Source organism: Procambarus clarkii, chromosome 18 (genome assembly GCF_040958095.1).
Source record: "Procambarus clarkii isolate CNS0578487 chromosome 18, FALCON_Pclarkii_2.0, whole genome shotgun sequence".
NCBI lineage: Eukaryota > Metazoa > Arthropoda > Malacostraca > Decapoda > Cambaridae > Procambarus > Procambarus clarkii.
The window spans coordinates 2404176-2429744 of NC_091167.1; the positions used below are offsets into that span (position 1 = coordinate 2404176).

Below are 25569 nucleotides of genomic sequence, written 5' to 3' on the forward strand. Positions count from 1 at the left end.
CATTCCGACCACAGACATATATTCAACCATTACAAGAGGCTGAGACACTTCCTCTCCAATTTCCAGAGAGAGCAGTTTAAACATCAGCTTACTGCAACGGTCAGAACAAGGAAATTATGAGAGGTTGACAGCTAATCATGAGAACATAGCTACATTCAACGAATGAGGCACTCCTTTCACCAAACAAGAAGGTTCTCCCGCTGGAGAATAAGCCATATTGGACGCTATAGATGCATCTGGGGTAAACTACCGACCTCTTAGAAGAAAGGAGACATAATTCCGTTTCCTAAGCCAAAAGAACCTGGCAATTATAGACCCATTATCATCATGTTGCAGGACTGAAGGTCTTAAATAGGCTTCTGTGGAAAACTGGAGGTCTGCATTAGTACATATTTGACCTCACTAGAGCAGTAGGTACTGCCAACGGCATAGCAACATTACTAGGAACAGTTAACTCAGGTTCTGCTATAATAATCTCCGTATATTTAGTGAAAGGATTCGAACTTGCAAGTCCGCAATCAATTTTATAGATGTTAAAAAAAAAGTGTCGGAGGAAAACTGCCTTGATTCAAAATTTTCCTGAAAGGTATGCCAGAGTAAACCGGCAGGGCCAAGTGTCAGTTACCAGTTGCATGAGAATGGGACCCCACAAGGAGGAGTTACAGACTCAGTGCTAGTCATTAACATCCTTATGAAAAACCTTGCTTCCCTGACATTTCCAGAAAGGGTTAAATTCCTAAGCTATACTGATGTATCATTAGTCATCACAGGTCCTTCTCTTTTGAACAAAGTCCAAATGACGCTAGATAAAGTAACATTTGACTGCTGCATTTTGGGGCCAAAAATATCGGCACATAAATCTAAAGCAATGAGACTGGGTGGCAATAATCAGGAGTCACCTACGCATTCAAGACATTAATCTTAAGGGGTTATACAATATCAATATCTCGGAGTATGGATTGGTTCTAAAAACCATTCAACAAGCTAATTTAATGTTTGAAGGAGAAACCAAAATCACGACTGAATATAATGAAAATAATCACAGGGCCCCATCCAGGAGCGAGACACAGTGTTAATAATGTTTAACATACACACCGTTCATTCCATAGTTGATTATGCAGCGCCTGCCTTACTCACTCTTTCTCCTGGTCAGTGGGCAATGGTTGAGGGTATTCAAAATGATGCAATGCGAGTCATAACAGGGACTCCCAGATGGACTAAAATACAGAACCTAAGACTAGAAACTAAACTAACATGGGTTGAAATAATGGTAAAAGGGCCTGCTGCCTGCATGCTGACCTAGATATTGACTAGACTAATAATCAGTTCACTCAAATATATAATCACTAGAGAAGTTACTTGGGATAGAAGAGCTTTAAAAAAACCAGGTGGACTCTCCATGCAATACATTCGAAATTATAAATAGAATTACAAAGGGATAGCACGAAATACACGCAGACCTCGTCTTGCAGCCCCATGGGAATCCCTGGCACCAGACTAAGATTATGACTATTCAAGTAAATAAAGAAGTAGACTAATCCTCATCGTCTATGCATCATTGCACAGATGAATATAGAATCAAACTTGGCATCTGAAAGCATCATTTACTTCACAGATGGATCAGTAGACCAGTAGGGACAAGAAACCGGAGCTGCAGTTAAGGCAGGAAAGTTTGTAGTTAGATGGAAACTCTCAAACGGGTGTTCAACTTCTCAAACAGAGATGCTAGCCATTCAAAAGGCTTTGGAACATGCTCTTGCTGAGCACCAACAACATGTTATCATACACACAGATTCGAGAACTGTCATTGAAATCTTGCAACAAGAACACATACATGACAACATCCATCTGATCACAAATGTCATATCATTAATACAAACACCCATACGTCAAGGCCGTCGGATACACCAGAGACCCGCTAGAGAGAACTGGTCAACTCGACCACACCTGAGACCCACCAGAGAGAACTGGTCAACTCGACCACACTAGAGACCCACCAGAGAGAACTGGTCAACTCGACCACACCAGAGACCCACCAGAGAGAACTGGTCAACTCGACCACACCAGAGAAAACTGGTCCACTCAACCACACCAGAGACGTCCACCAGAGAAAACTGGTCAACTCGACCATACCAGAGACCCACCAGAGAAAACTCGTCAACTCGACCACAACAGAGACCAACCAAGTCGCTTTACAGAACAGGTCAGCAGGTAACACCTAACCTAAAACTCCTGACCTAAAACTTCTGAAATGCGAAAAGGTTAATTAAAGTTGACCACATTCCGCCAGGCCGCCGGCAGACAACTTGGCATGTACGTACATCATGGGTCCACGAGCTAGCAAACATATTGTCATTAACCGGGATTTAATGAGGTACCTGAGGGAGGTAGAGAATGAACTACCACTATACGACCTATCCTAGTCATTCCTTCTGTTTCCGTTGTATAGTAACGATAGCGACCATAGTACATATACCGACGTACACCGCAGTTAGAAAGTAGAAATCGGTACTTTTGAATTAGAAAAACCGGAAAAAATTTCCGATTTTTGTTGTGAAGACAAACTCACGTAACCTAACCTCCCTAGGCCTAACACACGTTATACGAGGTCTAATATAGTGCATAAGGGAGCTTTACTAGCAATATATAGTTTGTTTTTTACCTTCATTTTTCGGACTATAATGCGAATGGTATTATTATTTACTATTTACTTTACTATTATAAAGTGTAATGAATAGTACCATATTCTACTCGCTAATTGCCTAGTATGTCAAGTTTTATTCTATTGTGCTCATGGTTACAAAAGGTGCTATCTGAACAAGAGGATGGGTTACCTAGCCCTAGCTACCACTCAGGCGTGTTGCTAGGGGGATGAGAGCAGTGCGAGACTCACACTGCTAGTGTGAAACACACTTATAGTGTTAAACACACTGATAGTGTGAAACTCACACTGACAGTGTGTCACTGATAGTGTGAGACTCACACTGACAGTGTGTCACTGATAGTGTGAGACTCACACTGACAGTGTGTCACTGATAGTGTGAGACTCACACTGACAGTGTCACTGATAGTGTGAGACACACTTATAGTGTGAGACTCACTGATAGTGTGAGACTCACTAATAGTGTGAGACACAGTGACAGTGTGAGACTCACTGATAGTGTGAGCCACAGTGATAGTGTGACACACTGATAGTGTGAGATTCACTGATAGTGTGTGACACACACTGATAGTGTGAGCCTCACTGATAGTATGAGTCACACTGATAGTGTGAGACATACTGATAGTGTGAGACACACTGATAGTGTGAGACTCACACTGATAGTGTGAGACACACACTGATAGTGTGAGACACACACTGATAGTGAGACACACACTGATAGTGAGACACACACTGATAGTATGAGTCACACTGATAGTGTGTGACACACACTGATAGTGTGAGACATACTGATAGTGTGAGACACACTGATAGTGTGAGACTTACACTGATAGTGTGAGACACACACTGATAGTGAGACACACACTGATAGTGAGACACACACTGATAGTGTGGTGACTCACAATAAATGACAATAATAACTCACGTCAAACATGTGGAGAGCGTCGACGTATTCACTATGGTAGTAATATCTTCCCGGGTCTATTGTTGCAAATTCTGTAGAGTTAAAAAATTTCATGAATTGATAGTGAAATTTATAAAATATATAAATTTTATTGTACATCATATGAGCATCACATGATGTACAATATATTAAAAATATTGTACATCATATAAGCAAATGAGAGCTCTGGTCCACGATAACTAACTCCACCCAGCACCTCGTGAGTCAACTGAGAGCTCTAGTCCATGATAACTAACTCCACTCAGCACTTGTGAGTCAACTGAGAGCTCTAGTCCATGATAACTAACTCCACCCAGCTCCTAGTAAGTCAACTGAGAGCTCTAGTCCATGATAGCTAACTCCACCCAGCACCTAGTGAGTCAACTGAGAGCTCTGGTCCATGATAGCTAACTCCACCCAGCACCTAGTGAGTCAACAATTATGTATAGGACTGCACCTCATAATATATTTGGAACAAATTATTTAACAGCTTTAACGTGAGCAAAAGTTAGGAAGATTTATTTGCCAAAAAATGCAGATAACGGATCAACGTTATTCATGTATAACTCTCCACACCTTCATGTATAACTCACCACACCTTTATGTATAACTCTCCACACCTACATGTATTACTCTCCACACCTTCATGTATAACTCACCACACCTTCATGTATAACTCACCACACCTTTATGTATAACTCTCCACACCTTCATGTATAACTCTCCACACCTTCATGTATAACTCTCCACACCTTTATGTATAACTCTCCACACCTTCATGTATAACTCACCACACCTTTATGTATAACTCTCCACACCTTCATGTATAACTCACCACACCTTTATGTATAACTCTCCACACCTTCATGTATAACTCACCACACCTTCATGTATAACTCTCCACACCTTCATGTATAACTCACCACACCTTCATGTATAACTCTCCACACCTTCATGTATAACTCACCACACCTTCATGTATAACTCTCCACACCTTCATGTATAACTCTCCACACCTTCATGTATAACTCACCACACCTTTATGTATAACTCTCCACTCCTTCATGTATAACTCTCCACTGCAGCCAACGTTGTCTCGACTTAGTCCTGCAAGACGACTAAGTAAACCGCCGCCGATATAAAGCAGTGTGTGTCGACTGATGTTTAAGTAGAACTGGAAGAGATTGGCGTACCCCGGGACCGGCTTAGGGAAAAAACGGACGACAGTGAGGGTGCCTGTTGGGAAGCGTTGCTAGCCAGACGCTAGAGGCTTTTGCCAGAGGTTCACTACCCCTGTATCGACTGTTTAAGTGGCCCCGATCAGCGTGTGGGCTGAGGTTCTCTGCCAGCAAGTGGCCGGAGAGTGGTCGTGGAGTATAGGCACCTCGTGAGACTGTCAGTGGGCTGGCCCACGTACAAGATGAACCTCGCCAGTGTTTTCCAGTACGGTTGGACAAAGTACTGAGTGAGAGAGGCCTAGCTCTACCAAGTACTCAAAGATCAATACACTGTGATCACTCATTCCCAAGTGTGCTTCCAACGTAACTTCCCTTATATCCCACTCATTTAGTGTAAATATCAAATCAAGCATGGCTGGTTCATCTTCCCCTCTCATTCGTGTCGGTCCCTTGATGTGTTGGCTTCGAAAGTTACTTGTTGCCACATCCAGCAGCTTAGCTTCCCATGTGGGACTTTGCTCTCCAAGTCTATCTTTCCGTGGTTGAAGTCTCGCATGATTAGTAGCCCAGATCCATTCCTGCTAGCGACAGAAGCTGCTTTCTCTCTCTATTATGTTTATGGTGGCCATGTTGTTTCTATCATAGTCCTTTCTGGGTTTTCTGTCATTTAGTGGTGGGTTATATATGACTATGACTATAATTTTTTGTCCTCCAATTGTTATGGTACCTGTTATGTAGTCACAAAAATCTTCACAGCCTTAAATAACCATCTCCTCAAAACTCCGGCCTTTTCTTACCAGCAGAGCTACACCACCACCTCCCCTTCCTTCTCTCTCTTTCCTCACTACATAGTTCTCCTGTGAAAACACTGCATTTGTTATGGTTTTCGTTAACTTTGTTTCTGTGAGTGCTATTATGCCTGAGTTTTCTTCTTGCTCCTATTCTCTAAGTTCATATGATTTTTTTGTAATTTCATCTATGTTAGTGTACATTGTCTTGAGACTCACTTTCTTCTGTTCATTCTCATGTCCCCTTCTTTGTGAGTGTTCTGCTGATGGGGGAAGCTGTTTCATAAGTGAGAGGATTTATGAGGTGGATAAGAGTCTCAGAGGATACTGGGGTGAGGGGTGGGGGGGGGGTCAAGTGAAGGGGAGACTGGGAGGGAATGGGATGAAGGGGGACAGGGGACAGGGAGGGAAAGGGGGAAGGTGGATATGGTGGAAGTGGAGAAGGGGGTAGAAGGGAAGGAATGGGGTGAGAAGGGAAGGAGTACCTGGGAAGGTATGGGGTTAGGAGGGTGGGCTGACAGAGCAATTGAGTAGGGGCAGGGAGGGTTCAGGGTAGGGGGGTTTTCTATGAAGAGGAGGGTGGTGTAGTACCCCTCCCCTCTGGTGTTACTGGGCTGCTTATTGTGGATTCCCCCTCTCACGTCTGGTGATATTGTGTTAGGGGCTGTGATTTCCTGGTTTTCTCCTCTCGCCTTGCGCTTTTTCCTTGCTTCTGCCGCTATCGCTCTCTCCTACCTTGTCATGTCTATTGCGCTCTATCATATCAAAATTTGAAACAGTGTATGGAATCAGCCTCCACCACATCACTGCCTAATGCATTCCATTTGTTAACTACTCTGACATTGAAAAAGTTCTTTCTAACATCCCTGTGGCGCATTTGGGTACTCAGTTTCTACCTGTGTCCCCTTGTTCATGTACAATCCATACTAAACAGTTTATTTTTATCTACTGTGTCAATTCCTCTGAGAATTTGGTAGATCGTGATCATGTCTCCCCTAACTCGTCTGCCTTCCAGTGTCATGAGGTTCAGTTCCAGTAATTTTTCCCCATAGCTCCTTCCTCTCGGTGTACTCTCTTTCTCCTCTCATTCCTTGGGGACTAGCCTGGTGGCATACCTCTGAACCTTTTCTAACTTCGTTTTGTGTTTGACTAAAGGTGGACGCCACGCTGTGCGTATGCGTGTGTGTGTGTATTTACTATATGTATCTTGAATTTGTATGTATATTTGTATCTATTTGTATCAAGGCACAATGGGTATAATAGTCTATTGCATGTTCTATCTTCTTGTTATACTATGTTGGTTCGGGGTCTTGAAGTAGGTAGAACGTTGTTATGTGTTAACTGGCTGTTGATTGCTGGGTTTGAGTTTTTGATGTGCAGTGCCTCGCTGATGTCGAGTCTCCTGTTGTTGTTGTACCTGTCGATAATTTTTGTGTTGCTTGAAAGATTTCTCTGGTGATGGTTTGGTTGTGTGAGGAGATTATATGCTCCTTAATGGAGCCCTGTTGTTTGTGCATTGTTAATCACCTAGAGAGACGTTGCTGTCTTGCCTATATACTGAGATCTTTGGGGCTGGCAGTTCCCAAGTGGGCATCAAGTGGTGGCATAGACGACGATGGTCTCTTTTAAGGCGTTCTGTTTGGTGCCTGGAGACTTATTCATAAGTTAGTTTGCCGTCTTCTTGTTTTTGTAGTAAATTGTAAACTGTGTCTTCTGATTTTTGTCTGTGGTGATAACGTTCCTATTAATAATATATATCCATCAATCACTGCATGGGGAGTTGTGTAAAACCCTGATTTGCGTCTCGGAGAGGCTGCAGGATCCGTGTAAATTCAATGGAATTCCCGGTTGCAATTCTTTTGACCGTGTCGTGGCCTAGTCGACTAAGGCGGCGTCTGGGATCATCCAAGTCGAAAGTTTTAACCCTCATCACGGCCCTTGTGGATTTGTTCATAAGAACTTTCCCTTTAGAAGGATGGGCTGAACAGAGACCAGGCGTTCCCCTAGCTATATATGAAAGAGAAAGTATTTGTCTATCCAAGGATGGAAGCCAGAGACTTGAAGTTAATCTCGCACAACTTTGCACGGTGAATGGTGATTTTTGGAGTGTTTGGGGGTGTTGGTGGGAGACCTGTGAGGGAGTGCTACAGGTCTAGGCACGGGGTCCACCCGGGTGTTGGTGGGAGACCTGTGAGGGAGTGCTACAGGTCTAGGCACGGGGTCCACCCGGGTGTTGGTGGGAGACCTGTGAGGGAGTGCTACTGGTCTAGGCACGGGGTCCACCCGGGTGTTGGTGGGAGACCTGTGAGGGAGTGCTACTGGTCTAGGCACGGGGTCCACCCGGGTGTTGGTGGGAGACCTGTGAGGGAGTGCTACTGGTCTAGGCACGGGGTCCACCCGGGTGTTGGTGGGAGACCTGTGAGGGAGTGCTACTGGTCTAGGCACGGGGTCCACCCGGGTACTGCTGGGTACCGCCTCTAGTAACACAAAGGGAGCATTACCGGCACTAACCTTACGACCAACCTCCTCCAAAGGATCAGCTTCTTGTTAGACAATACACATTTAATTATTGCAACATTATTGTAAGATAACTGAAGAAATTCTCGTTCAATGGTGTTAATTTGAGAAAATTTAAAATTTCTCAAATTTCTTAATTTGAGAAAGCTTTTTTAAGAAAAGAAAATAACAAATGATTATTTGGTTTATAAAATTATTATAAAATGATTCCGCTGAATGTAAAAAAAATATTGAGACTCATCTGTTAGTATACTTTAAAAGGAAGTAAATTTACTTAAATTTATCCGAGGGCTTCTATCTCAAGTGGTCTTGATGAGGCCAGAAAGCCGACGGCTTGTCAAGGGTCCTTCTTTCTTTCTTTCTCCATGACAACACTGTTATACTGAACCATAACATGGCAACACTGTTATACTGAACCATAACATGGTAACACTGTTATACTGAACCATAACATGTCAACACTGTTATACTGAACCATAACATGGCAACACTGTTATACTGAACCATAGCAAATTTGAACCAACCTATATTAGAGCTTTCAGGTTTCGCACTCGCTATCCTTTCTCTCCTCTTTCTTTCACAGTATTTATTGTCGTTGATCTGAGAGCCAGGCCATCGTCCCACATCAAAACTTCCAGCAAAGTTGAACACTGCTTCCAGGGAAATGGGGTCAGGGTTTACTGCCAGCAGCTCTGTGCTTCTGTCTACCACTCCTGGGTTTAGGAAATAATAATGCTTTATGTTAGTGTCTGGGCTGGCATATGAATATAAATATATAGTATGGTAAAATAAGAATACAATTTTCTTACTGTACTAGAATCAACAAAATTTGCTTGTCCTGCTTGAATGAGCATCAGATTTTCTCAGCACATGTTTCCCTCAAGCAGGTCTAAGTCAGCCTTGGCGTGCTTTACTTACCCAGGCTACACACAGATTCTGGCGCTGAGGAGAGGGACAGAGAGGCTTGTTCCCCAGGTTGTACGCGAGAGGCTGACCAAGTGAGGTTTACGGTGTTACTGAGGCACTTGTCCACCTCCAGCTCCCTCGAGTCCGCCACAACCTCCCCATCTTGACGGGTATACCACACCAACACCTGCAAAACATTATCAGTCTTAATGCCCCTCTTCATATGGCATACCAAACCTGGAACATATTATTGTTTTAGATTTATAAATGGAGGGGAGAAAATAAGGTTAATGCCATCATTCCACGTTACACATTCTACCAACAGTGTTACAGACCCAATAGCTGGTCATATTTGGGACGGGAAGATGATCAACTAGCACCCATCATCCCAGTATATTGAATTAGCTATTTAGTTGTTATACATTGATAGCAGTATTGGTGTTGAGCTCGGCCCGCAAGCTGTTCACACTCAGGGTCCTTTCCAGACTTTTCTTCTGAACATGAAATTAAAATGTCAGTATTTTTCACATTTTAGGTAAGTAAATACACAATTCTAAGACGTGGGACAAAATTTTAGCAGTGTAACCTTAAAAATTAATTACAAATAAAATAAAATTGCATCTTTAAAAACGAAACGTGAACAAAAAAATGTTGACTTAAAATTTTGAAACATTTAAATTGTAACCGATTATTCGTTTCGAAGTTGCAAAAACTCACTTTTAAATAAATAAAGTTAAAACTTTTCACCACTAATAGGAGAGGCAGATATTGGCTGATTATTACCAAACTTTACACATCTGTTGAGTCTGGCGGACTCACTGTGGTACGTACTGTTGCAACTATATTGATTTTGAAGCAAATGAGAAAAAATTCACGAATCAATGATAATTTTACTCATTAGCAGATATATATTTCTGCATATGTATATCTAATTTCTTTAGTTAATGTATTTAGTTTTATCTTGTAGCACATTTATACACTAAAAGGCATGTATTCGGTATGGCTAATATATGTATACCCTGTATACACAATATGTTGTATATAATTTAGTATACCATGTATAGTGTATATTTATTATTCATTTATTGCAATAAAAGTCCAGGGCCTTTCTCCTACAACAAGCCACAGTTGTGTCCACCTACAACAAGCCACAGTTGTGTCCACCTACAACAAGCCACAGTTGTGGCCGCCTACAACAAGCCACAGTTGTGTCCGCCTACAACAAGCCACAGTTGTGTCCACCTACAACAAGCCACAGTTGTGGTCGCCTACAACAAGCCACAGTTGTGTCCACCTACAACAAGCCACAGTTGTGTCCGCCTACAACAAGCCACAGTTGTGGTCGCCTACAACAAGCCACAGTTGTGGCCGCCTACAACAAGCCACAGTTGTGGTCGCCTACAACAAGCCACAGTTGTGGCCGCCTACAACAAGCCACAGTTGTGTCCGCCTACAACAAGCCACAGTTGTGGTCGCCTACAACAAGCCACAGTTGTGTCCGCCTACAACAAGCCACAGTTGTGGTCGCCTACAACAAGCCACAGTTGTGTCCGCCTACAACAAGCCACAGTTGTGGCCGCCTACAACAAGCCACAGTTGTGGTCGCCTACAACAAGCCACAGTTGTGTCCGCCTACAACAAGCCACAGTTGTGGCCGCCTACAACAAGCCACAGTTGTGGCCGCCTACAACAAGCCACAGTTGTGGTCGCCTACAACAAGCCACAGTTGTGGCCGCCTACAACAAGCCACAGTTGTGGTCGCCTACAACAAGCCACAGTTGTGTCCGCCTACAACAAGCCACAGTTGTGGTCGCCTACAACAAGCCACAGTTGTGTCCGCCTACAACAAGCCACAGTTGTGGTCGCCTACAACAAGCCACAGTTGTGTCCGCCTACAACAAGCCACAGTTGTGTCCACCTACAACAAGCCACAGTTGTGTCCACCTACAACAAGCCACAGTTGTGTCCGCCTACAACAAGCCACAGTTGTGGCCGCCTACAACAAGCCACAGTTGTGTCCACCTACAACAAGCCACAGTTGTGTCCGCCTACAACAAGCCACAGTTGTGTCCGCCTACAACAAGCCACAGTTGTGGCCGCCTACAACAAGCCACAGTTGAGTGCTCACTACACGACCATGTAAGGCTGGAGGGAACGTGTTGAGGACCTCCCCAGACCAGCGGCCACACACGCGGTGTAACTCTTCCAGGCGGTGTTTTGCTGACTGTATTATAGCGCTACTTTACTAATTTCGACCTGTGTATTTTCACATAATAGTTTCAGTAGTTTGATTTTCACATTCAGTATTCATGGTATATAAATAAAATAAGGATATATTATGGCAAAAAAAATGACCGCAGGTGTGTTGACTCAAGAGCATAATCCCTCCTCTCGTGAACGTCACAATGTTAACGGAGCGCTTCGTCTCGCACAAACAACGCTCCTGCCATGTGTGTGCGCACAAACAACGCTCCTGCCATGTGTGTGTGCACAAACAACGCTCCTGCCATGTGTGTGTGCACAAACAACGCTCCTGCCATGTGTGTGTGCACAAACAACACTCCTGCCATGTGTGTGCGCACAAACAACGCTCCTGCCATGTGTGTGTGCACAAACAACGCTCCTGCCATGTGTGTGTGTCAAATATTCTGACAAAGAAGCAGCAGTAGATGTCACACTAATAATTTTAATTTTATAACATTTTAATATATAAAATACTATCTACATATACAGTAGTATTATTTCATAGTAATGACGTTTTATTTCTGTCTTGGCCGTCAACAGGCCGTCGGCAGTTCGCAGGTGTAAAGAGGTTGAAGAACGCACCTTTAGAGCGCAGGCGAGAGAAATACATAATAATTTACACTTGTAAAATATCAGAGGGTCTGGTTCCAACTAATATTTTAATATCAATGTTTTCCCTCTAATATTATTATTTTCCCTCTAATAATATTATCCCTCGAATATTTTCTTCGAGAATTTTCTCGAAGTAAAACTAACTAATCTCAGTAAGTCATATGAGCACAGACGTTGTGGTGTCCAGAGTAGGGATAGTGATTCCACACAACCCTGCCCCACAGTTCCCAGAAATCAGGTAATTGAGCATTATTCTGAAACTTCGACATCCCTTGGTGAGTCTCTAGGGGAGTCCCGGTGAGTCCCTGGAGAGTCCCCTAAGAGGTACCTGGGAGTCCCCTAGGAGGTCCCTGGGGAGTCCCCTAGGAGGTCCCTGGGGAGTCCCCTAAGAGGTACCTGGGAGTCCCCTAGGAGGTCCCTGGGGAGGTCCCTGGGGAGTCCCCTAGGAGGTCCCTGGGGAGTCCCTGGCTCCTGGGGAGGATGATAACAACGATGTCTTATGATGAACGCCAAGTGAGGCGCTCTGCCAGACATAAAAACACAAACTTCTGGACTCTTATTCAGAACACTGTATGCAGCTGCTTGTGAGAAAGAATGTGGGTTACATCCAAAAATTTGGTTTGTAACGCACTTACACGTGCATTGTGTCTTCACTTTCACTGAAACACTGCGGCTTTGTGGTAAGTTTCTCCAAAAATATAATGTATTTATGAAGAAATTCATGCACGTAATCTTTCTCATATATTCAAGAAATTTGCACGTAGAATGACGGTTCAGATAATCTTGAAGTTCAAGGTTTGGTTAATAAACAATGAAAGCTTAGTAAGAAAACTGGTAACAATCTCTCAAGGTTATTTGTGCATCCTTAAAGTGTGGAAGTTGAACGACTCGCAGCAGGCAAATGTTGCAAACGTCTATCATTATCTTAAACAAATTATCCTTACTGAGTAGACTTACTAAAAAACAAATATAATCCTTATACAGACCTTGACCTTGGGAGACGCAGTTGGAGGAATGTTGATATTGATGTTGACGACTCCCCTGATGGTGTTGGGGAGGGGAGGGGGGAGAGGCTCCACCAGGTGCTCCACACTGATGGGCAGCTTCCCGCTGGTCAGCTGGTACTCCTGGCTGCCCTGGTACTGGACCTTCCCGCGAGACACAACCTGAAGTAATAGTAGAGTGTTAGGCCCCGCTGGTCAGCTGGTACTCCTGACTGCCCTGGTACTGGACCTTCCCGCGAGACACAACCTGAAGTAATAGTAGAGTGTTAGGCCCCGCTGGTCAGCTGGTACTCCTGGCTGCTCTGGTACTGGACCTTCCCGCGAGACACAGCCTGAAGTAATAGTAGAGTGTTAGGCCCCGCTGGTCAGCTGGTACTCCTGGCTGCCCTGGTACTGGACCTTCCCGCGAGACACAACCTGAAGTAATAGTAGAGTGTTAGGCCCCGCTGGTCAGCTGGTACTCCTGGCTGCCCTGGTACTGGACCTTCCAGCAAGACACAACCTGACGCAAGCAAGTAGCTTCGTATGCAGGTCTAATGGTCAATGAGAATTTTAAGTTGTATATTTCATTAAACAACTTTTATATCTAACATTCATTAGAACTCTTCCAGCTAAACAATTGAGGATCTCGGGGTAATCCCCAGCCAGGACAGAAATGGTTTGGTATGGTTCCTTTCACCTGATGACTCTGTTCACCTAGCAGTATATAAGTATCTGGAAGTTAGGTAACTGTGGGGGTTGCATCCTGGTGAGGGTCAGCAGGGTCAAAACCCCCCAACATGGGTGGTGAATATTGCCGGAACAGAGGCGGACTTTTTTTTAACAAACAAACCAGTTCGTGCAAGGAGTGGCTGGCCAACAGGCTGTAGTGGATATGTGGGCCTGTGGCCTGCTACAAGGAAAAGCATGTTGGATGAAATTTTTTAAATAATTAATAATTGTACATGATTAACAAAAATAAATATAATGTAGTTATACTAATTGTGTTATTTTTTCCCATTTTAAGTCAAGTGTATTCATGCCAAAAAAGTGTATTTACCTCTCTATAACAATCCCCTCGAGCATATAACTTGCATGGCTGGTTCATTCAGTTTTATTCATTTTCCTCTGCTAAGTAATTAAATTGATTTATGGTCACAATATTTATGAGTTCACATACTTTGTAATTACAGTAACATCAAAAATCACTTTAGGATAATGTACTATTACTAAAAGAGTAAAACTATATTGCACAAATGTTGCCATTGAACCTTACGATGCTCAGAGTTAATGAGATACTTTGCCACTAATAACCTATGGAGCTCAGATCTATTGTGCAGTGTTAATACTTAATTTATGATCATTACGAACAAACACGAAGGCGCCAATTTCCTTGAGCATAACACATGTCAGGTAGACAGCGGTAAATTTCCTTACAATTACCTGGACAGTAAAGATGGCGGAGGTCTGGTCGGAGGCGGAGAAGAGGACTGGCAGGAGGTGGTCCTGGGTCTCTCCAGGCACACACTTGAGCTTGCCCTCCGGGGCGTGGATCAACACCGACGAGTTAGAGGGAGAGAATGAGTGCTCCAGGGTCTTCGAGAACTCCGACTGATACATATTCGCCCGGCAGTTCAGGGCCTTTATCTGAGGAGAGTTAAACACACTTTAGCATACTACACAATGATCACAAAATCCTTTTGGAAAAGTCAAACCCAGTGTACTCAAGCTCGCTCTCACTTTTTGGGGTTATCTGGTAAATTTCAGTAGGTTAACAAGCCTTAGGTAATTGCATGAAGCCTCCGAAACCCACCCTCCGAGGCACACCCTTGCACGAAGCCTCCGAGGCCCACTCCCCGAGGCCCAGCCTTACCTAGCAAGAAGGAAACTCAGTCTGGCTGTCTACGAGGTGCAGGAGCAAGGGGAGGAAAGGTATCAGGGGAAAGCGCAACCCATTTTATTATGACTATATAACACTGGGAAGGGGTCAGCATGAGGATTTGGGATGGGACGGGAGGATTTGGGAAGAATGATGCCCAACCAACTTGGACGGTCGAGTGAGCTGCCTGAAAAAAATGGTAACCCCGAGGAAAACATCCCAGCGGCCACTCGTGATTGATGAACCTTGGTCAACCTATTGATTTCACTGCACCAACATCAGAGTAGTGAGTAACCCCCCATTTGGTTTGTAATGCACTTACACGTGCATTGGGTCTTCACTTTCTTCACAAAAAGCCGCAGAGTTCAGGGCAGACTTACACTCCCAGAATAAAGTATTACACGTCTCCAAGTACAACAAGCATATGCTTGGCACGAGACCACAGACAGTATTCAGCCGGGCTTTTTAACCACGAGCCAGAATGTCACTGGAGAACCGACGGGGTGTTCCGAGGCGCCACCAGCGGAGCCCGATGGAGCTCAGATCCCCCGATGGAGCCACACAGATCCCAGAACACAAAGTAGCTGCTATACGAGGTGGGATACCCCCGGTAACCTGAACTTTTTGTGAAGTATTTTTTGGCTGGAAAGTAGGGACGAGGAGGGATGGAATCATTACACATTGATGACACTCGTCCCACACGCCGGAAAAAGAAGGTACCGACAACGTTTTGGTCCGTCCACATCCTCATTTCTTTTCAGACGTGTGAGATAGACGTCAAATTTTCATACAGTTATAGTGATTTTTTGCATTAAATTATGAAGTTTATAAAGTCATCCTATTTAAGAGTGGAAGAAAATGACTTTTTTTGAGGTCTTTGGACCCTAAGACTATTTTTACCATATTCTTTAAAGTTTTATTTGCATGCTCTTATTTACTCTGACTCTCATATGGATGTATGACAGTCTGGTACCCGCATTATAAAGGTAAACTCTACTTTAAGCTCTACAGAAGAAGCTGCAGATGGCAAGGAGGACGGCCATGAGTGTCCAGGAACTCCTAATAGCATACAGCACTCCTGGGCTGTGCATCTCTGCCAGTTCTTGCAGTCATTTGCAATAATCCAAACGTGTTGGAAACAAAACAGCAGTTGAGTATAACCTTGAACAGGTGGGCAGAAGCTTTGCCGGTGACCGAAGCTGCAATACCAAAAGCCAAGCTCTCATGGAAAGATCAACCAGCTATCAATAGTCAAACTCTCACATTCAGAGAACATATAGAACAGCACACAAGACGGAGAAAAGCGGTCTTAGAAACCTGGTACACAGTAACAACTACACTTTAAGAAAATGTTCCAAGAAACCGAGAGTGAATGGTAGCATACAACGAGCAGCACAACTACCGTGAACCACCAGCACAGAAGTAACGAGGCAACACAACTACCGTGTTCCACCAGCACAGAAGTAACGAGCAACACAACTACCGTGTTCCACCAGCACAGAAGTAACGAGGCAACACAACTACCGTGAACCACCAGCACAGAAGTAACGAGCAACACAACTACCGTGTTCCACCAGCACAGAAGTAACGAGCAACACAACTACCGTGAACCACCAGCACAGAAGTAACGAGGCAACACAACTACCGTGAACCACCGGCACAGAAGTAACGAGGCAACACAACTACCGTGAACCACCGGCACAGAAGTAACGAGGCAACACAACTACCGTGAACCACCGGCACAGAAGTAACGAGGCAACACAACTACCGTGAACCACCGGCACAGAAGTAACGAGGCAACACAACTACCGTGAACCACCGGCACAGAAGTAACGAGCAACACAACTACCGTGTTCCACCAGCACAGAAGTAACGAGGCAACACAACTACCGTGAACCACCAGCACAGAAGTAACGAGCAACACAACTACCGTGAACCACCGGCACAGAAGTAACGAGGCAACACAACTACCGTGAACCACCGGCACAGAAGTAACGAGGCAACACAACTACCGTGAACCACCGGCACAGAAGTAACGAGGCAACACAACTACCGTGAACCACCGGCACAGAAGTAACGAGGCAACACAACTACCGTGAACCACCGGCACAGAAGTAACGAGCAACACAACTACCGTGTTCCACCAGCACAGAAGTAACGAGGCAACACAACTACCGTGAACCACCAGCACAGAAGTAACGAGCAACACAACTACCGTGAACCACCAGCACAGAAGTAACGAGGCAACACAACTACCGTGAACCACCAGCACAGAAGTAACGAGCACAAGCTCAGAAGTCAAGATTCAAATATATGTCAACACAGAACTAACGAACACAGTAATATATGGGACTGCACAAGGCATGTTGTCCCATGTGAGGCAGCTCTTATTTATGCTACACAACTCGTCTATTCATGTTTATATTCATTGATCCCACTTGTATTTTATTTATAAGTAATATCTATTATAAATCAACAAATCTATTCTCAAACCTGTATTTACCCAGGCCTTTCCTGAATCTAAACATCCAGTTTGTACCCATTGTTTCGTGCTTTACTTTGTCTTCCTATAAACTATGAGTTCCGTCCTCTCCCTTGTTCTTGCCAATCACTATACAGAGTATTTGAACCTCTTCTTCTTCCCACTGTTGATACTCGTCCCTCTCCCTGGTTTGGCTATGTTGATGACATTTTTGTTCTATGGGCTCATAACCGTCATTTTCTAGCCTTTCCTCTCCTCTCCTAACAATCTGGCTCCTCCTATCAATTTCTAAGTATAATTGTAATCTAATTCCATCCTTCGTTTCCAAGACGTTCAAGTTCACAGCTGTGTCCAGTTTGTCTTTCTCTGTGTGCCGCAATTTTAAGCACAATGGTACATATATTTACTTCATTTCCTACCATCTACTTTGTCAAGAAAAGTGTTCTTGTCTCTCTTCCTCCGCGTCCAACACATCAGTGACCTTCAGTTTTTTATTCTGAAATTTCTATTATTTACAAGTCTTTCTCTCGCCTTGGTTACCTTTTACATTTTATCAACTTTGCCTATTATCAAGCTAAAGGAAATTTCTTTCATCTTAAACCTGTTTTAACACTAGTAGTACAGTCCACTACGGGCTCACCATAGCCCGTGCTACTTGGAACTTTTTGTTCCGAGTAGCAAATCTTTAACAACAACAACAAACTAGTAGTACTATGTTCTGCCTTCCTTTCATATCTGAACTAAAAAAAATTCACCAATACCCTCCGTCCTCTTGATGTAAAGCTCACCTTTCAACAAAAATTTAGTGTTGTTAAAAGTGCTTCAGACTTTTACTGTAAAGTTATGTTGAGAAACTGAACAACACTTGGAATTTATATTAGAAACTATAATAATAATTGTTTACTGACTAAACGTTATAATAATAATTGTTTACTGACTAAACGTTATAATAATAATTGTTTACTGACTAAACGTTATAATAATAATTAAGTCAAGAAGAAACTTACGTAAACTCTGTTGGTGTTGTAGACTGGCAAGACTGTTGTGAAGAGACCATCAGGTGCTGTGGTCATGTTGGTGCAGCGACCAGCTGCACACACCTCCATGGGGACACCACCTGCCGGAGTGCCGTCTGGCTTCTCAGCCCTCACCTGCAACATGTTAAAGAAGTTCTGGAGGTTTAGATATTTAGCAGACGAGGAGTCACAATAACGTGGTTGAAATATGTTGACCAAACCCCACACTAGAAAGTGAAGGGACGACGACGTTTCGGTCCGTCCTGGACCATTCTCAAGTCGATTGTGAAGAGACCATCACAATCGACTTTACATATTAATTTTATTAAGTTAGCAGTTTCTTAGATGCCGTCACTGTCATCCCTGATGACTAGCTTAGTCCTGGAAGACTGTAGGTTGCCAGGACAGTGTTCTGCTGTATGGCTAAAGCCATATATTTTTTTTAAGTTTATATTTTACACGCGATAGATTATTTGGTCTTGGAATTGTAAACAAGTTGATACTTGATGAGTCAGTAAGATCACAAAGTATCTACGAAAATCGACACAGAACTTGAAGTAAGAGTTTCCAAGTATATACAATAATTACCATCTCCTGTTGAGTTATCACAATGATCTGTATCTTAACGTAACATAATTAACAATTAACGCTTATCCTAGGTAAAATAACAGTGAACAATGGCTGATTGCTATGTAAGTAGGTATGAAGAAGGCACCAAGTCTCGAAGACTGTTCTGCACGCCTGTGGGCTGAACAGTAAAACACTCCTGGATATTGTTCATGATGCAAATGTGCAAAAAAAAAAAAAAAAAAAAAAAAAAAAAAAAAAAAAAAAAAGACGATTGAAGTAAACAAAATAAAATTCGCTATGGATTTTATCGAGGGACAAGACACACGAGGTACATTTGTAAACAAGATTTCTAATAATTTTTAAAATCAGCCTGGACTATAAGGCAGGTGTGTCCCATTAGTGTACACGAGTTATGAGTGTGATCGATATGCCACCTTACCTCAGCTGTTTCCTATCAGCTATGTTAGTAAGAGGAAGACATGGTCATCGTCCCCGCCACCGGGCACAGGAGCCGAGGACCCCTTGCGCATATCCCTTCTCAGCACCATGACAAGATCCTGATCTTCAGGGAAAACTTCGCACTGCGGGGATCCAACAGCAATAGACACAGGAGGTGGGGGCACAGGAAGCAACTCGGAGCCCCTCACAGCCCCGTCACCGACGGCGGGGGACGCCGGAGCACCATACTTCTCCACCTCCTCCCAAGGCTCATCACGATGGGGAGACACACTCTGAACCCGCTTCGATCATTTCGAGACAGGCTGCCGGTCGTTCGAGTTATCACTCCCATCCTCCTGCACCACAACAGAACTCTCCGGCAGGTGTGCTTGTAAAGCACGACCCCCGAGAACCACAGCTTTAACAACCGGGGCTACCGGACCACACACTGCAGGAGACAACCCCTCGCGGACAGCCAGAGCGACAGGAGACACCGTATCCTGGGACATAGTAGGCAGATGCGGCTGAGACGGGGCGGGGCCACACTAACCTCCACGTCAACACCAACATCTGCACCCAGACGAGCCGCAGGATCCGACACCGGGGCAGCAGACATTAGGGAATCAACACACAAATCCCAGCACCCATTGACGGGTCCGAGGCCGACAACGGGGGAGAATCCTCCTCCCAGAAGAGGTTAATAGGGGTGACCCCGGTGCACCTCACACCCTGGTGGCCCTGTAGGTCACACTTGAACACATCTGGAGCTGGCCCGTATGAAACAAACGAAAAGGGAAACGCAACAGCATGATGGAGGACAGTATATGATCCCTGAGGCGCACGGTGAGAGCGTGGGTCCACACGGGACCCGATTCTACCTCTCGGTGGGGACGGCGTTCATCCGCACATGAAGAACCCACCAAAAACGGGCAAAGTACCGACGTAGAAGGTCCTCAAGGAACTCGAAGGGTGCCCCATGCACTGCTACATACATCGTCATAGGACAGCGATCAGAGAAAGTCACTAATCCACCATTACCAAGAAGAGGGAAAGTGCCCCCATCATAGCACGTGACGAGATCACGGTAAACCACTGAGGAGCCAAACTTCACAATCGCACGTCCCCCAGCAAGCAGCTACACACCACACACAGCCTCCAAAGAAACACGTAACATGTCCAAAATCACCACTTCTACTTCTTGGTAGGAAGTATTACTGGAAAATTCCAGGCTTGACGACAGGTGGCACAGGCTTCCCCATACTGCAGGCCGACACGGCCACTTTCAAGTCACGCCAGCAGCCACACCAAGGCCCGCACATCATGCCGGGTTGTCAACAAACCCCACACCGGCCAAGTAACAACTGGATAGTCAAAGAGAAGCGTCCTGCTCGCCACACCACCCAGCGCCGGACTGACGTGCTGTCAAACTGATCTCAAACGTTGTCGTTCTGGATTAAGTGATAATGTATGTCGTGTCTATGTTCACACTACGTACTGATATTTGTCATCCCAATGTTATCCCTGTGTCAACATTTCTTAATATTCTTTTGGTACTTGATAACTGAATTATTTAATTATCTATATTTATTGTGTAAGTTGATCTCCCAGTAGCAACAGTCTTGTCGTGTCCATCTCCCAGTAGCAACATTCTTGTCGTGTCCATCTCCCAGTAGCAACATTCTTGTCGTGTCCATCTCCCAGTAGCAACAGTCTTGTCGTGTCCATCCCCCAGTAGCAACAGTCTTGTCGTGTCCATCCCCCAGTAGCAACAGTCTTGTCGTGTCCATCTCCCAGTAGCAACAGTCTTGTCGTGTCCATCTCCCAGTAGCAACAGTCTTGTCGTGTCCATCTCCCAGTAGCAACAGTCTTCTCGTGTCCATCTTCCAGTAGCAACAGTCTTGTCGTGTCCATCCACCAGTAGCAACAGTCTTGTCGTGTCCATCCACCAGTAGCAACAGTCTTGACGTGTCCATCCCCCAGTAGCAACAGTCTTGTCGTGTCCATCCCCCAGTAGCAACAGTCTTGTCGTGTCCATCTCCCAGTAGCAACATTCTTGTCGTGTCCATCTCCCAGTAGCAACAGTCTTGTCGTGTCCATCCACCAGTAGCAACAGTCTTGACGTGTCCATCTCCCAGTAACAACAGTCTTGTCGTGTCCATCCCCCAGTAGCAACAGTCTTGACGTGTCCATCCCCCAGTAGCAACAGTCTTGTTGTGTGCATCCCCCAGTAGCAACAGTCTTGTCGTGTCCATCCACCAGTAGCAACAGTCTTGTCGTGTCCATCTCCCAGTAGCAACAGTCTTGTCGTGTCCATCCACCAGTAACAACAGTCTTGTCGTGTCCATCTCCCAGTAGCAACAGTCTTGTCGTGTCCATCTCCCAGTAGCAACAGTCTTGTCGTGTCCATCCACCAGTAACAACAGTCTTGTCGTGTCCATCTCCCAGTAGCAACAGTCTTGTCGTGTCCATCCACCAGTAGCAACAGTCTTGTCGTGTCCATCTCCCAGTAGCAACAGTCTTGTCGTGTCCATCCACCAGTAACAACAGTCTTGTCGTGTCCATCTCCCAGTAGCAACAGTCTTGTCGTGTCCATCCACCAGTAGCAACAGTCTTGACGTGTCCATCCACCAGTAGCAACAGTCTTGTCGTGTCCATCCCCCAGTAGCAACAGTCTTGTCGTGTCCATCTCCCAGTAGCAACAGTCTTGTCGTGTCCATCTCCCAGTAGCAACAGTCTTGTCGTGTCCATCCACCAGTAGCAACAGTCTTGTCGTGTCCATCCACCAGTAGCAACAGTCTTGTCGTGTCCATCTCCCAGTAGCAACAGTCTTGTCGTGTCCATCTCCCAGTAGCAACAGTCTTGTCGTGTCCATCTCCCAGTAGCAACAGTCTTGTCGTGTCCATCCACCAGTAGCAACAGTCTTGTCGTGTCCATCTCCCAGTAGCAACAGTCTTGACGTGTCCATCCACCAGTAGCAACAGTCTTGTCGTGTCCATCCACCAGTAGCAACAGTCTTGTCGTGTCCATCTCCCAGTAGCAACAGTCTTGTCCTGTCCATCCACCAGTAGCAACAGTCTTGTCGTGTCCATCTCCCAGTAGCAACAGTCTTGTCGTGTCCATCCACCAGTAGCAACAGTCTTGTCGTGTCCATCTCCCAGTAGCAACAGTCTTGTCGTGTCCATCTCCCAGTAGCAACAGTCTTGTCGTGTCCATCTCCCAGTAGCAACAGTCTTGTCGTGTCCATCTCCCAGTAGCAACAGTCTTGTCGTGTCCATCTCCCAGTAGCAACAGTCTTGTCGTGTCCATCTCCCAGTAGCAACAGTCTTGTCGTGTCCATCTCCCAGTAGCAACAGTCTTGTCGTGTCCATCTCCCAGTAGCAACAGTCTTGTCGTGTCCATCCACCAGTAGCAACAGTCTTGTCGTGTCCATCTCCCAGTAGCAACAGTCTTGTCGTGTCCATCTCCCAGTAGCAACAGTCTTGTCGTGTCCATCTCCCAGTAGCAACAGTCTTGACGTGTCCATCCACCAGTAGCAACAGTCTTGTCGTGTCCATCCACCAGTAGCAACAGTCTTGTCGTGTCCATCTCCCAGTAGCAACAGTCTTGTCGTGTCCATCTCCCAGTAGCAACAGTCTTGTCGTGTCCATCTCCCAGTAGCAACAGTCTTGACGTGTCCATCCCCCAGTAGCAACAGTCTTGTCGTGTCCATCCACCAGTAGCAACAGTCTTGACGTGTCCATCCACCAGTAGCAACAGTCTTGTCGTGTCCATCCACCAGTAGCAACAGTCTAGTCGTGTCCATCTCCCAGTAGCAACAGTCTTGTCGTGTCCATCCCCCAGTAGCAACAGTCTTGACGTGTCCATCCACCAGTAGCAACAGTCTTGACGTGTCCATCCACCAGTAGCAACAATAGGCGGTGATGAACGCCCAGAAGATGGAAATCAATGAACTATAAAATGTGTTGCACAGCAAGCCAAATCGACAATATTTAGTGAATAATAAAACATGAACATAAATTTGTTCTAACACATTTTTACAATTATAATTACCAACCTTGAGGGAGTAAGGAAGGTTCGGCTTCATGTAAGCGTCTTGGTAGATAGTTTTGAAGGACACGGCGTTTCGGGTGATGGAGACTGAGGCGTCCTTTTTAATTTCCACTCCAGTACCTTCCTCAGTGACGATGGCCGAGGCCTTGACACTGTACACGTCGCAGTCAATGATCCTCAGCTCCGATGCCTGCACCTCCACCTCCTTACACCCGGAGATCTGCAGTGAGAACCTTTCTTGTATATTGTGTCGGTGTTTGGAGGAATACACCACTTATGACAGTATACCCCATTAATTTACGTAACCCATTAGTTTACATAACCCATTAGTTTATGTAACCCATTAGTTTATGTAACCCATTAGTTTATGTAACCCATTAACTTATGTAACCCATTAGTTTATGTAACCCATTAGTTTATGTAACCTATTAGTTTATGTACCCCATTACTTTACACAACCAATTAGTTTATATAACCCATTAGTTTACGAACCCATTAGTTTATGTAACCTATTAGTTTATGGAACCCATTAGTTTATGTAACTCATTAGTTTATATAAACCCATAAGTTTATGTAACCCATTAGTATATGTGAACCCTTTGTTTCTGTATCCAATTAGTTTATGTAACCCATTAGTTTATGTAAACCCCATTAGTTTATGTAACCCATTAGTTTACATAAACCCATAAGTTTATGTAACCCATTAGTTTATGTGAACCCATTTGTTTCTGTAACCCATTAGTTTATGTAACCCATTAGTTTATGTAAACCTATTAGTTTATGTAAACCTATTAGTTTATGTAACCCATTAGTTTACATAAACCCATTAGTTTATGTGAACCCATTAGTTTATGTAACCCATTAGTTTATGTAACCCATTAATTTATGTAAACCCATTTGTTTACGTAACCCATTAGTTTATATAAACCTATTAGTTTATGTGAACCCATTAGATTCTGTAACCCATTAGTTTATGTAACCCATTTGTTTATGTAAACCCATTAGTTTATGTAACCCATTAGTTTACATAAACCCATTAGTTGATATAAACCATTAGTTTATGTAACCCATTAGTTTATGTAACCCATTAGTTTACATAAACACATTAGTTTACATAACCCATTAGTAAATGTAACCTATTAGTTTATGTAAACTATTAGTTTATGTAACCCATTAGTTTACATAGACCATTAGTATATGTAACCCATTAGTTTATGTAAACCATTAGTTTATGTAACACATTAGTTTATATAAACCCATCAGTTTATGTATCCCATTAGTTTACGTAAACCATTAGTTTAAGTAACCCCGTTAGTTTAACTTATGTAACCCCGTTAGTTTAGCTTATGTAACCCATTAGTTTATATAAACCCATTAGTTTATATAAACCCAATAGTTTATATAAACCATTAGTTTATGTAAACCATTAGTTTACTTAACCCATTAGTTTGTCACCCAATAGTTATGTAATCCATTAGTTTATGTAAACCATTAGTTTATGTAACCCCGTTATTTTAGCTTATGTAACCCATTAGTTTATGTAAACCCAATAGTTTATATAAACCATTAGTTTATGTAAAACATTAGTTTACTTAACCCATTAGTTTGTCACCCAATAGTTTATGTAACCCATTAGTTTATGTAAAATCTTCAGCTTTTTCAAAGGATTAAGAATACTTGAAGGTGACCAATTGTGTGGAAATCACAGTAACACTGAGGTACTCACCGTAACACTGAGGTACTCACCGTAACACTGAGGTACTCACAGTAACACTGAGGTACTCACCGTAACACTGAGGTACTCACCGTAACACTGAGGTACTCACAGTAACACTGAGGTACTCACAGTAACACTGAGGTACTCAGAGTAACACTGAGGTACTCACGGTAACACTGAGATACTCACAGTAACACTGAGGTACTCACGGTAACACTGAGATACTCACAGTAACACTGAGGTACTCACCGTAACACTGAGGTACTCACAGTAACACTGAGGTACTCACCGTAACACTGAGGTACTCACCGTAACACTGAGGTACTCACAGTAACACTGAGGTACTCACAGTAACATTGAGGTACTCAGAGTAACACTGAGGTACTCACAGTAACACTGAGGTACTCACGGTAACACTGAGATACTCACAGTAACACTGAGGTACTCACCGTAACACTGAGGTACTCACAGTAACACTGAGGTACTCACGGTAACACTGAGATACTCACAGTAACACTGAGGTACTCAGAGTAACACTGAGGTACTCACAGTAACACTGAGGTACTCACGGTAACACTGAGATA

The 25569-nt window shown here is 44.1% G+C and overlaps 1 protein-coding gene across 1 annotated transcript in view; it reads right to left on the reverse strand.

The window, feature by feature from the left end:
* LOC123753511 (pregnancy zone protein-like) overlaps positions 1–25569 on the reverse strand; it is a 176535-nt gene that overhangs the window by 46060 nt on the left and 104906 nt on the right. Inside the window, exons 7-13 of the mRNA XM_069326611.1 lie at positions 23273–23488; positions 18202–18345; positions 14277–14480; positions 12837–13016; positions 9007–9181; positions 8613–8801; positions 3588–3658 (exon numbers count right to left, since the gene is read on the reverse strand). Of these exons, the coding sequence (XP_069182712.1) occupies positions 3588–3658; positions 8613–8801; positions 9007–9181; positions 12837–13016; positions 14277–14480; positions 18202–18345; positions 23273–23488 (1179 nt within the window). The remainder of the gene's footprint in view (positions 1–3587; positions 3659–8612; positions 8802–9006; positions 9182–12836; positions 13017–14276; positions 14481–18201; positions 18346–23272; positions 23489–25569) is intronic.